Below are 14,276 nucleotides of genomic sequence, written 5' to 3'. Positions count from 1 at the left end.
AGGGGCAGAAACTGGGCAATGGGATCCAGCTATAAGCAGTTGGGTGTGCTGCAACAGAGGCTGGAGCCCATTTCCCACTTTGGAGCTGGTGGGAGGGAAGTGGGCCTGGATGAAACATGAGTGAGCAAGTGGTACCAGAGTGATACCTGGGACTGTACTGTGAAATACAGACAGCTGTGCTATAGCTGGAGCTCTGAGCTCATAGTAATGATACATGTGGCCTTTAGCTGCTCTTGGAGGGAGAGGTTTTCTAGCCTTGCTGGGGAGCAGAGACTTGCTGCCTGCCCTCCCTAACGCACTGTGCTCGTATACAAGCTTCCAGCTGTTACTGAGGACTAAACATCTTCAACTCTGCAGTTCAGCTGATCGCTCATCCCTCACCTGTTCACCTACTGCGCATGGAGCTGCTTTGTTCCACCCTTGGGTACTGGTGCAGGTGTTTGTACACAGCAAGTATTCTAAGGTTATGGGTTTTTAATACAGGCTCTGCTACAGCAGAATGTCACTACGTTACAAATGCCCATTTGCTTGAGAGGCCACAAACAGATGCGGGCAAAAGTCATGAGGAATACAAACTCATGGGGTGAAACCCAGCCCGGTGCCTGAGCTGAGCGGACACACAGCCGCCCCTCGCTTCTGTTTGGGCAGCTGTCAGCTCACAAACACCCTGCTCCCTCTTCCTGCACCTTGCTATCCCCCAGGTCCTGTGTTTTGCTTGCTCATCTACTGACTACATAAGAAGTGATGCAAACAGCCAACGCTTCACGTGTGATTTTGCACCCTCCATCCCAGTCAGTCCAACCAGCCGCTTTGTTGTTGCTGTAGGACAGAGCAAGGAGACCCTCCTGACTTCTCCAGACCCCTGAGATGGTCCGGCTGCCCCTCCCTGCCCCTATGGCTGCTCTGTGTGTCAGCGCTGATGTCAGACCGGATGATCTTAGCAGCCTCTTCCAACCTCAGTGAACCCTTCTATGATATAAAGGCTGGACAACTCCAAGTCCTCCGCTGCCCCACAGGGGTTGGGGAGGCACTGGAAGCGCACAGGGGTGACAGCAGCGCCCTGCAAGCAGGAAGGCTTTAAGAAGTGGAATACAGAAGTTTTCCAGCAGTTCTTTATTTATAACGTAGGCTTAAGCAATCATTACAACGTAGAAGGGAGACACACTTACAGCAATTATTTATACCAGTTTAGAACAAAAAACTGCACAGGGAGAGGTCAACTCTCAGTACAAACTAGCAACTAAACCACAATAATTTACCATTAGAAACAGTTTATTTTTCAGCCGTGACACTGCTTTTACAATATGCAAAAACACAAACAATAGAACTATCCAAAGTGTTTTGTCACATTCTTTCTACATTGAATTTGGCAACATTTCATATTAAATTTTACCGATGATGCTACCGTTTAAGAACTAAACAAGTGAAAAGCTGTACTCGGGTACAGTTACATCCATGTATTTATCTCCAAGGTTTAAATAACACTTTTGAACTATTGAGATTGATCTCCTAGCAGTTCTTGTTGATGCAAAAAACCATCTCGAAGCCTCATTTGCACAACGCATCAGCTACTGGATCAGGGCTGGTGGGCGACACCACAGGCACTACCGTTGATTCTATTCTGTAGTAAGGAGCTTGTTTTTCAAAGACAGGAAGGTTTCGTACTCTAAGAATCATGCCTTTTTTTTCTTTTTTCTTTTCTTTTTCGCTTCTAAGCCATAACAAAACAAAAACCAACCGAAACGAACAAACAAAAAGGTCAGCAACCACAGCAGTGTAAAATGTTATATAGCACACAGTGACTACACGGTTACTAGAAGTTCACATCCAATGCGGTTATGTATTAAAGCATAAGAGGTTGTGGAAGCAAGCCTAGAGCCAAGAGAAATCTGCAGGGCGTTGGGTGGAAGCTGCCTGGCGGAGCAGCCGGCAGCGATCCCAGCTGCAGCAGCCCGCTGTGCATCGGCGGCTCTGCTGGGGGTGGGCAACTGCAGCCCCGTGGCTGCGTGCTCCGAGCAGCTGCAGCAGCCCGCGCTCTGCCTATTTCTGCCAGCCGTCACAACAGGTATTGCAGCAAGAGCTTACTGTTACTTAGAGGAAAAAATCCAACTCTGAGTAATTCTATCAACAGTGATCCAAAAAACGTGACTAAAAGTACAAAAAAAGGGAATACAGTGGTCAGACTCCCGGTATTATCAAATAAAAAACAAGCGTATCTATCTCCCCACCCTCCCCCCCATTCCATATTTAAGAAAAGCCAATCGACTGCCGTTTAGAAGAAGGTAAGAAAAACAAGCCCCTGTATTGGAAAGGACCCCTCGCAGTTCAGTAGGCCACAAGCTGCTTATGCCTGTCAAATCCTTACGTGTTTTCTCAAAATATTTGGGCTTCCCCAGGCGCCCAGCCTGCTGGGCACGGTCACAAAAAGGCATTTTGATAATAGCTAAGAACTCCCTGCTCGCTGGTTATAAACCTTTTCACCTTTGTAGCTGCCTTCAGCCTGTCGTCCCTGTTCGCATTTGGTGAGAGGATGGGCGCAACAGAAGGTGAGGGCGGAGGATCGGAGCCTACACAGTGAGGGCTGCATGCATGTGGCTGAGAGTTGGTGCTGTGCAGTCAGAAAGAAATGTGGGGAAAAGAAAAACAACAGCCTTGAAAACACCCCACGGAAACAGAACACTGCAATCCAATATGGCTTATTCTGATGCATTTACCATGAAGCTACCAGTAATTACTCCTACTAGGCTACTTTTGTGCAACAGCATCTGCTATTTCGATGGCATCTCCCTCCCACCCCCCACCCAAAATATTCGACCAACTGCAGGTTTCTTCCTCGCATTAAATATTGCTTTCGTCGTCAAGTTTTATTCCCGCTCTCCAGACTTCCTTCTTTTAGAGCTCGAATGAGGATCTGCTCCTCACCGCTCCGCTTAAACTTTGCAGTAAGTCCCGCTGTTTGCTTTTTGAACCTCACTGTTACAAGGCGCTCTACAAAAGCTTGCAAAAAAGCCCAATTCTCATTAAATCCCTTTGCTTGAAGTTCACTACTCAACACGTTTTGTTTGTTTGTTCTCCTACGATTTAAAACTTTACAAAGAGTTATAAAAAAGGTCAATGGGATTTGGCACCTTCAGAAAAAATTAAAAGTGTAACTTAGGTCAAAAAAAATGTGGAAACAAATCATTGATATTTACAAATTAAAACGCCAGTGAAGATGATGTCTTACTGCGCTCTTTCACCATGGTTTCTCTTGTAGAGTACCGTCAGGCCGTCTGTTACGAGGACCTTAATAATTCATTGATTACAGATCGGAACGGATAAGACAAACTAGTTTTCCACCCGGTTCCCTCTCGGCGGCTTGGTACTCTGGCAGCTCTTCGCTCCTAGGAAATACGAGGTGCCGAGCGATCGTTGGTGGTCGTCTTCTTCAGCTTGACGCCGCGCCGGATGGCGTTCAGCATGTCTTCTCCTTGCGGGACGTCCCCAGGGCTCAGGTCTCCGGGATCGAGCTCCGGCTGACCCGCAGGCACCAGGCTGCTCGCGCCGTCACGCTCGCTTTCCTCCCCCTCGCTCTCTGGAACCGCCGGCCTCTGCTCGTCAGCAGCGCCTGGTTTCTGGCTCGCTGGCGGGGGGTTGACAGACGCTTGTCCGCTCCATGAGGAGGAGGGCATGCTGGGGACGCTCTGCCCGCTGTCTCCTGCTGCTGGCGACTCGGGACTTTGCTCGGGACACTCCTCAGTCCCAGCGAGGGCGCCCGGCAGCCCCCCCGGGATATCGGGGACGGTCGGTGTTTTGACGGGGATCACCGGCGTCTTGATGGGGATCGGACCTGCCCCTATGGTGCCACGTCTGACGGAAGGTTTGGTGGAGGGGGTCCGCCTGATGGTGGCGACGCCGGGGGTGACGATGACCGGTCCGAGCGTGGTTGGCAGACCTGCAGTGGAAGCGGGACGCTTGGTCTGAAACATTCTGCGATAGGACTGACTAATGTCGCTGTTTCTTGGGATGGTGGAAGATTTGTCAAACTCTTGTTGTTCTGCCTCCTGGTCACCACTCACAGAGAAATAATCATAATCTGAAACTGACGCCAAATGACACAGTTAGAAACAAACTGGAGAAGACTGCTGAGTCACGTCACTAACTCTGAAATATGTGTGTGTGCACGTAACCAAAAGAGCCTTAATTGGTATTGACCAATTAAGGCAGGTCCCTCCTCTATGAAGAAGTCTGAAACATGGTGACCAAGATTCTCACACTGTGTGTCTGAGGCCAGGCACCCTAAACCTGCAGCCTGCCCACATCCCTCATGACAGAGAACAAGAGCTGTACACATTCAGTACCTTTTCTTAAAGGATCTCAAAAAGGACTCGATGTTTGTTGCCAATGTTAAGATTCCAAAACCGGCATTCTACAAACCATATGCTACCACTTGTAGATACAAATGCTTACCATAGTCAGAGACTAAAAGGTGTGCTTTAGAATAGGCAGTGGGTGGCTCAGGGGATGGTGTACCAACTATTTCAGCAGCAAATTTGATTATTCTGCAAACAAAGTAAATCCCAGCTGCCAGCTCTGCAAACTCAGCCTAAGCTTTAATAATCGCATTGGGTTCCTTCCTTTCCATGTAAATGCTGAGCCAAGCGAGGCCCTCTGCAAGCCCTGTGGCACCCTGCGATTGCACAGATCTCAGCTGAGCAAACAACATGGTTTGCTGAACTGTAAACACAAAACTCAATCCCTCTCAGCTTGCTGCTGGGTCCAAGATGGCACAAAACCCAACACGTTACTGCACCTTCCCAAGTCTGCCCAAATGAAGGTCTCCAACAAATTTCTTTTCTCCAGCTACAGCCATTTCTGTTTGCGTAGGAAATGAACTAAAAGGTCACAAAACAGAAGTGAGAACAGGATCAGAGCGCTGACAGAACAAGAAAGCAAAGCTCACAAGTACAACTTTGCTAAGACAATAGCTTGAAAAGGATGCTGCTACCACAGAAAGTGCACAGTGCAATACCAGCGTCATTCCACTTAGCTCATGATGCACAAATCCAGCACTTCCTTTGAAACTCTATCTTGGTAACACCCCTGAACTAAAGCTTATTCTAGGAATGTACGAGAAAACAAATGTGTTCAGCACACTATGCAGAAATTCAGAATTCAATTTAGTTAAAAAATCCAGGCTGCATTTCAGGGTGGAAGAAATGTCATAATAGTGACCTTCACCCTTTCCCTGACTGCAAAGCCAGTGGCAGCTGCTGGAATACAGCTCCTCACTGCTGGGGGGCAAGCACATGAGGGCCAGGCTGGAAGAGAATAGCTCTTGGATGGCACACCAGTTCAGGGCTGGGTACCTTGAGATGGGATCGTGTCCTCTGAACAGCACGGAGTTGTGGTCTGGGTGCTGTAGCCACTGGAGCACTGCAAGGAATCCCGACTGCTCCTCTGCGTGTCGAGCTGCAGACCTCTTGTCAGAGCAAGCGCCAGCTCCTCGCAGGGCTCCATTTCCTCACCCTGCTGGTTATACACAGAAAAGAGATTCGTTACATACAGGTTTGATCAGTCTTCACCAGTTTTTAGCTGTTTTTTCACCCAAGCAGAACCTGTCACCATCACAACCCAAGAGGATTGTGCCCAACCCTTCACTTGGGCTCAAGAACAGGCAGTTCTTTGGCTGTCACTGCCCTACAAATGCCAACAGCCCAACGGTATATTCTTGCATGTCCAACGCAACTTCCGCTGACCGCATCACCAACACACCAGTCCCACCTGCTGGGTAAGTATGTGCCAAGTTAAGGCACGCCAACAAAGTATGGGCAGGAGCTGGCACATCCATTTCCTTCGCACCAAAAAGCACATTCAAAATCAGAGCTTCACCCTTGTGGCAGCAGACACCGTCATGCTCCGAGGTCTCTGGGCCTCCTCGGGTGGGACAGGTGGGCCACTCTGAGCTCCGCCATTGAGATCTGGCTCGCGCTTCTCCTTCCGGCGCTGCAATGTGTTCACCATGGGCTGATCGTATGGGCCTGGCTTGGCCCAGTCCTAGGGAAACGTGCTCATTAGTGATAGCTTTCATGAGTAACTGAGCTATAAACACAAATATAACAGTGCAAGAGGGCAATTTTAAGGCTGCAGATGATGTATCAAACTGGATATGTCATTCTAAATAAGGCCGTAAATTAACTGATTTTGATTGTATTTGAAAACCTTCATTTACAAAACCCACCTCCATTATTAAAGTAAACCTAAATTTCCTATTAAACCTAAGCTTTTGTCAATGGAGATATTTAGTATTTTAACACTACAGTTTTCTCTAATTGAAATACCCCTGTGTGAAATCCAAGTGCAGAAGTCAGAGGCACGCAACACAAAATATACATGAAGGTCCAATCGACAATGCTGGATGTACACAAGTTCTGACACGTTCCTGCATGTCTGCCGTTTGAAAAATTAGGCCTAAACAAATGTTTGATACATCAGAGATTACCCTGAGCAATCTCAGTTTGCTTAATGGCTGAATTCTGGTTCACAGTAAGGAATTGTACTGAAGGAAGACTGACGGTTTTATTAACCCGTGCAGAACTGTGCTTTGCCTAACAGCTGTGTCTGCTGTAAGCATTCTGCTGTAAAATGCACCGGCAAACTGCTTCTAGTACAGACACAACCAATGACACAGAAGCCCTGGGATCACTGCGGCCAACTTCTTGTGTTCATGTCTCAGACTCCAACTGCTGGAGAGACAAGTGAGAGGTCTGCAACAAGGCATCTCAATTTACACATACAAGAAGGTCCCACAGCGCATACGTAGCATCACGTAAGCATCCACAGGCATCAAGGACCTGTGCAGCCATTACCAGCTGCATTCCAGCAGTGTGGAACTTCAGGGTAACAGACAGGAGACCTGGTCCCACTGCTCCAGGGCACTGTTCCATAGGGAAGTGACTGGCAGGGATAAGTCCATGCTCTGGCAGAGCAAAGACATCTGGATGTGGAGGGAGATCCTCGCAGATCCAGCTGCGGCAACTGAAAGAAGTTGCTGCACTCTGACAGACTTTATGGTCTCAGCTGAGACAACAGAACAAGCTGTGGGAGTTCTTTCAGTCTGTGGCAGCAAAGTTAAGGCAGCTGCTGTCACTGCTGGGCTTCACCTGGTGCCAAGCAGCTTCTTAACCCACTCCAGCTAGACCTACAAGAGCACGCTGCCTATGGCCTAGGGGGGGGCAAGGCCAGCAGCTGCAGGGAGAACACTGTGTTGTTCCACAAGTGATTTCACCACACAAGCTGGGTACCAAGCTTGCACTTCTCTGCCCAACTGAGAGCTTTGAGGATACTCAACACACTCTCCGCTTGCTGAATGGAGCCCAGAGTGCTTCCAACAATGCCACATTCATTCCAGCGCTAAACTACTCCTTCTTATCTTGCTGTTATCAGCATTAATATGTTTTTTGTTTGTTTGTTTTTTAATGTGCTTTAGAAAGCAAATTCAGAACTGACAAGGTCATTCAGAAGCATTCAGTACTGCATTTTAGCTGATTATCACCATGCAGTGCCCGTTCAGAGCCATTTTCAACAGAGCAAATCAACAGTAATTACAGGGATTGAAAGGTAGCAACACCCGCTGTGCGCACACTCAGTATGAGGAGGTGAGGACTGCCACAACAAAAGGAACACAAACCTTCCAGCTAGGGATCTTAGATGATGGTAACATGCCTGGCCCAATGGTGTAATAATGAACGTAGTCTGGAAGGAGGGCTGAGGGAGCCCGAGTCCACGCGCGGGAGACAGGCGGGAAATGAGGGAAAGGACCTGCACCAACTGAAGCTACGGATGGGTCACTTGATAAACTACAGTGATAAAACCCATTAGACAACTGGAAACGAAACAAATAAACAAACAAAAACAGAGAAATTAATATAAACAGAATGAATATGAAAATACACTGTGACTCTGACGCTCTAGGGAGAAAACTGTATCTTAAAACAAATAAACAAAAGATCTTAGCTTTGCCGCAAATAAACAACAGAAAATCGATACAATGCTTGGCTCAGAACTGAGATTGCTTGAAAATTGTTACTCGGTATAACAAATTTCAGACACCAATCTAGCAGTCATTGTCTCCAGGCTAAGCAGCATTGCCTTCTGTCCATGAAAGTGGCACACTGGAACGAGCTTTGGCAATTTAGTCTGTGGGCACAGAAACAAAACATTTCTGGTACCGAAGGCGTTCGCATTGGTGGCGTTTAATCCACATAGGCGGACAGAGAGGAAAAGCATACTGCCTTTGGAAATGACGTGAGCTGGCCGTGTGATGACATGGAAGGGGGAAAAAGAAAAAACCCAACAGCAAGGATTTACCAGATGAGAATGGACACTGCACTCACTTCCTCCTCTGGTTCTGAAGGCATCCCCCACAATTTACTCCAACCACGTTCTGGCACAGTGTTTTGTACTGCTTTTAGTTTTGTTCAGAAACACACCCCAATTGCTTGGCATAGCATATCTAATGGGAGAGAGTGGAGAAGCCACCAATGGCAAAACCTGGCCAAGGTGCTCTTTGTCAGGCAGCCAGCTGGTTTGGGCAGCGCTCCACAGTCTCTTCAAACAGAAAAGGCGGACACCGAGATTTTCTTAGAACGTTACTCTCAAAATGGCCAATTTGTGGCGTCCCCCCAGCAGCTCCTTTTAAGGTATCACCGTGGTTCATTCAAAGAGATTCAATTTTAAGGGAGTGTGCAGTAGTTCCTATTCTCATCTTCCCAGAGAGGAATCCTGGCTGTGTCCCATGCACATTTTTTTGTCCAAAAGTTGCTGGGTTTGGATAACAAGCTAACAGGTTTGTACGTCTTGGAGATGAAGTTTTTCACCTTATCTGTGGAGGCCCAAGCCCCCATGGTGGAGCCTGAGCTGACTGAGGTGGGGGAACTGCACTCGCTCACTGACTGGCAGGTTTCAGAGGCTTCAGAAGAGGCAGAGCTGGACGAATTCTGCAGCGTAAAACAGCACCACAACGCAGGGAAAGGATACACAAGCCACCAAAAAGAAAAACAAACAAAAAAGAAAGACAAAAAGCACATAAACAAAGACACACAGAGGAGAAAGGGAAGGATGAGAGAAGCAGAGGGTTAGGGTTTAAATAAACAATTAGAAACCGCTCAAAACCATTGCTAACATTCAGGAAATCTACAACAAAACAAGCCATTTGCTTAGTGCGAGAACTTGCCACATTGCTTGAGAATGAGGGATCGGTCTCAACCCCTCATTACATCTCAGCATCTCAATACTGTTAGCTGTCTCAGGGCAAGAAGCTGAATGGACCGATGGTCCAACCATGCAATGTACCAAGACAACTGATTCATACAGAAAAGCAGATCGTCAGTACTTGAAAAACCAAGTTTAGATTGAAAACATGGAGCAGCAGATGTCACATTCACAAGTTCTCAGAGTTTCTGATCTGCAATAGCGCTTGTGAAAAGTTCATCTGAGTTCAAATATTATAGAACAGAGAAATAAGCAATACTTACCAAACTGGACGTGTCCAAAGTCTGCATGCGTGTGCCTCTGTGGGAGTATGCACACACCCAGAGCACTGACTCAAGCTTTTCTGCCCAGCAGTCAAAAGGAAGGTGCATGTACCCTGCTGAGTGCATAAATGGTAGCATGTGCTTGCCAGCTGCTTCCTCTTATCAGCAGAGATGAAAAATATCAAGAGCTTAGATGAAGAGGGAAAGAAAATGCAGGACACTGAATGTCCAACAAACAGCTCAAACATTCAGCCTCTTGCAAGGAACTTCTCTGTCACCTTCCAGTGCATGCTCCTACATGCATTCACTGCTGTAACGCCTCCACAAAAGCAGGTAATGCAGACAACCCTTACTTAAATCAGACAGGCCTTACTCCAAGGTGAACAAGCATGTGGAACACTTTCTGACTGCAATCAGCATCACCACCAGTAGGGATGTGCATACAGGTCCAACCAAAGGCCCTGTAATAGTCAAAGACACCAGAAAAGAGATCAGGGCAGCCCTGAGCTCTGTTCACTGCCAGGAAATCCAACACTGGCAAGAATAATTCATCCTTTTGTAGTCCAAGACCTGTGAAGAAAACCTAAGGATGCCGCCAACATTTTGTCAAGCCAGAAAGAATGACAAAGAATCCAGAACGTTTTCTTCTATACAGACTTGTGTAGCAGCACCTCAGTTTTCAACAACATTATGAAAAGGGAGGGAAATCTCAGCTGAAATGGAACTTCGACAGTTACCTAGGATGAGAGATGAGAGCTTGGGGTGAGCCTGCAATAAAATGGGACCCGAATGAGAGGCACTGCAGAGGAATCACCAGTGCTGACACCCAGAAGTTGCCTCTCTCCTCACTAGAACCCACATATAAAGAATGGATATGCTGCTAACTGCCTACGTAAAAGGAGATGCCAATCTCCCAAGACGGAACACCACTGCTGTAAGGATTTCAGTGAAGATGACCAGGGCAGCTGAAAAGTATCCTGAAATTATTAGTGAGTGGTGGATTTAAGTACGGGCTGTAAAACTTTGCAAAGACTGCTAAAAAAAAAGACAGAAAGAAAGCATGTAACGCAGAGGATTAATTTACAAATAATGTACACCCCATCTCCTGCTGGCATCAGATCAGACCTGCATGCATCGTGGCAAGTGTATTTAGGTACCTGTGGGCTCAGTAAACAGGCTTGTATTCAGAGGGTGGTACGATGCCCTTTCAGCTCAAAACTTCAACTTAGAGAGTCGAGATGAATTTAGGATTGGAAAAATCAAGAGTGTTCATGGCTCATAAAGCGAAAAGTGAAAAGTATGCCATGGGGTACTGGATGACTGGTTTGACTCTTTGTATAACATGCTACATTCCTGATGGAAAGCAACTTCTTTTATAGGAGAAACATCTCTGAAAATAAGAACATGAACAAGCACAGAGTTGCAGATGACTCCACCTTCAAACATAACTACGGGGCATTAGACAGAGATGAGCCTATTTTTAATGCTCTTAAATTAATTTTTATAGTAAACCTCCAAGTTTCAGCAAAAGAAGCCGTTTGAGATCGCTCACCATGAGAACACCTATTACTACCAGTAATAGGGTAAAAGGGTCAGGAAAAAATAAAGCTGGGAACTTTATTCCAGAGAGCATGTTCTGAAACCTCATACTTATGACCCACAAGAACTGTTGGAAGACTGTTTTGGATCTGAGTACCCTGCACATGACAGGATGGACAACAAAGAATGTGAGCTCCACGTGCCATGTTGTTGGTTTCTCCATACGACCCACTGAAAGGAGAATTTGAAGTTTACACCCAATACACTATTCTTATTTACAAGAAAGAAATTTAAAGAGATTATGTCAAATAGTGATAAAAATGCATCATGAATACGCCTTGCTAGCAATAGAGCCCCTTGGAGTCAGCAGATGGAAGAAGAAGAAAAATACAAGTCCTGAAGATGTAAAGATTTGTTCAACTTACATGATGTAAAGCAGACAAGTCTGGAAACAGAGAACTTTTGAAATGAAGTGACGTCAAGGTGAAAGAAAGACAGAAGGAAATCTCTCACAACAAACTCGGTGTGGTCATTTAACAGGCAAAGTGAGACACAGGATGAGCCAAAATACCATGGGGTAAAGAGCTTGATAGTTGAAGGAAATGCAAGATGTGGTGGTAGGGAAGCTGCATCTCTTCATCTTGAGAAATTCCCAACATAGAACAACAGGAAGCCTCGTTTCTTGCTAAAAAAGGATTCGGTCAGTGAGAAATTGCTGGGGATGGAAGAATACTGAGCTCCTGAGGGAAAAGCAAAAAGAGTGGGTACAGGCAAAATGCTGCCTGGATCAGACTGCAGAAACAGTCCTGATTAGCTGAGAGGATCTGATTGTGGGAAGCACAGACCACCCTTCATTCCTTAGCAGAAAGTACATGAGTGACTGAGAACAGAAACTGCGCAGTTACTGCTTGGGCAAAAGGTCTCCAAACTTGGAGTGCTTGCTGCAGCTGCACACACACCGGCAACACGAGGCTGAGCAAGTTCTGCATCACGTCCCCTGCAGTGAGCAATGTGACTCTGGGTTGCTTTTTTCCAGTTGGTTTTAGTTTATCCCTTTTAAAAATGATTGCTTAATTTGAACCGTTTTTAGAATTAGTTCTTTCATTTTAGCTCCTTTAACCCCAGGAGGTTATTTTTTTCCCACAGCTGTGATAATGGTGGTTCTGCTCAGCTCTCCAATCACCTCTTCTGAGAAAAACCCTGATGTTAACAGTATCAGCAGAAAGTCAGAACCGCTCTGTGCAGCAACAAGCAGTCCCTCAGATGTACATTATGGATGTACAGCATGGTATCTGGTCTCCCACACACTCTTCCAAGTTCTTGGATTATCTGCATCCTTTGCTATGCTCTCCATCCAAACACAGCACTGCTTTCTTAACCCTTCCCTTCTTCCTGTACTAGACAAGAGTTTCTCAGAAGACCAAACTCTATAGAAGAGCCTGTCCCTTTGTCCCTTTGCAGTCAGTAAAAGACACATCAGCTGCATTTCTAAAAGCTAAGCGCAGGGACTGAAGGTCCCCTCCTCGGCCTGTCTCATTTCCAGAAGTGAGGCACTACTCACTTCTCCCTTCTAGCTAGGGACAAACCCTTGGGAAACTTCATTTTGTAAAACGATGTTTAGGAGGAACAAGTGTCTGGTGAAACTGATAGATGCATTTATTTCTATAACTTTTTTTAATGGTTCAATTTAGGAACATACGGTAATTTACGTGGACAACTGAATAGTTGCAACAATATATTCTCCCTATTCCACCTTGAAGCTATTTCAAGCAATGAAATTTCCTCTAAAGTAGAATCTTAGCTTCCATGCAGAAGCAAGTTCACCTCTGGTGTCCCTCTACCTTATTGTTAAGGGAAAATGATTTCCAGAATATTCCAACAAGAAAGACTTAGTTCTCTGCTGTCTGACTACATGAACGGTTTGTTACTTTACTCCCCTCCACTTTAATCCGCTTCTTTCTCTTCCCTCACTTTCACTTCTGTCACGTCATTAGCATCCTCTAACATTCAGCTCCATAACCACTTCCCACTTGATGAAAATCACCACGTGTGCTCGCTCCAAGCCCAGCCTTCTACTGCCATCCCCTTAACACAGACTTAATGGGATGAGGTGGCACATCAGCTTGAGAACTGCACAGGGCACAAGTGGTCAAACAGCACCAACCACGCTGGACTTTCATTCATACTCTGCTTTCAGAAGAAGACCTTCCAAGGGCTTCATGTGACTTCAGTACATGCAAAAGGCAGCGCTGACCAAGGCTGACCTCACATCTGGCATTTAGAGAAACCGTTCACCTTCAGAGAAGGATCTGCAATGCTTTTCACCCAGCTGCACTTGCTTGATTTTGGAAGAGCCCCTTCTAAATGCACAGCTATCTGTTAGAGGCTAACGCTTTTACTGCCAGTGATGTCAAGAATAATGCTGTAGAGAATAGTGGGGAATACCGCAAACTCAATGAAAGAGAATAATCACTCTTTTTCTTTCTTTCTACGCAGACTGGGATAACTGTGAAGACTACTCAGCAGCTGCAGGCCTGTTCATTTTGACAGTCATCCCTCCCCTGGCACAGCCTGCGTCTTGTTCAAATCCCTGCTTACTTCTTTCAGATTTCACCCTTTATCTGTTGTGTTGAATGGACTTGGATTAATTTTCAGTGTAGGTGAGAGCATAAATCTTCATGTAGCTCACACAGTCCCATTCCCGTAATTTGGGGATTTTACGTGGCCCCTTTCTACTGTCTTTTGAAATCCATTATTAAAAGAAAACGGGCCTTGTTGCCTTAAAAACTACTGCTGCTAGCAGATGCCGCAGCACACAGCTAGCAAACATCAGCAAAGTGTCCACCTGCACAAGATGCATGGCTTTTAATTTCCTTTGTTGATCCCAGAGCTTGCTTTTCTGCTTCCTCAGTGTTGCTACCAGAAACAGTGACATCAGTGTTTCAGGAACAGTCTGCAGCCGCTAGCACTGCTCCTCCCACCCACCGCCCAGCCTCCAAGCACAGTCCCAAAAGGAAGATCTGTCAGTTGGTTAGAGACACACAACACAACATAACGCTGTAAACTGAACGGCTTCTCAGTAAGCTCACGATCACAGTTATCTGTCAGCACAACACACACATTTTACTTAGTGCTGAACATACAAAGCGAGACATTTAAGCAGAGATGAAGCGGCCAGGCAATGATCTGTTACCTTTTCCTCTGCGTAAAGGTATACAGAAC

General features: G+C 46.2%; 1 protein-coding gene across 8 annotated transcripts in view; it reads right to left on the bottom strand.

Moving 5' to 3' along the window:
• Nucleotides 1-1,104: 1,104 nt before the first annotated feature.
• MTSS1 (MTSS I-BAR domain containing 1) overlaps nt 1,105-14,276 on the bottom strand; it is a 116,618-nt gene continuing 103,446 nt past the window's right edge. For 2 of the 8 annotated variants that reach the window (XM_072330233.1, XM_072330235.1), the window contains exons 11-15: nt 8,859-8,978; nt 7,670-7,864; nt 5,872-6,036; nt 5,349-5,511; nt 1,105-4,081 (exon numbers count right to left, since the gene is read on the bottom strand). In XM_072330233.1, the coding sequence (XP_072186334.1) occupies nt 3,384-4,081; nt 5,349-5,511; nt 5,872-6,036; nt 7,670-7,864; nt 8,859-8,978 (1,341 nt within the window). In that variant the 3' untranslated portion in view covers nt 1,105-3,383. The remainder of the gene's footprint in view (nt 4,082-5,348; nt 5,512-5,871; nt 6,037-7,669; nt 7,865-8,858; nt 8,979-14,276) is intronic. The other 6 variants (XM_072330237.1, XM_072330234.1, XM_072330238.1 and 3 more) reach the window with 6 other exon arrangements.

This window comes from Excalfactoria chinensis, chromosome 2 (assembly GCF_039878825.1).
Source record: "Excalfactoria chinensis isolate bCotChi1 chromosome 2, bCotChi1.hap2, whole genome shotgun sequence".
Taxonomy (NCBI): Eukaryota; Metazoa; Chordata; class Aves; order Galliformes; family Phasianidae; genus Excalfactoria; species Excalfactoria chinensis.
Note: the sequence above shows the minus strand (reverse complement) of the source record. Positions and strands in the feature narration are given on the sequence as shown.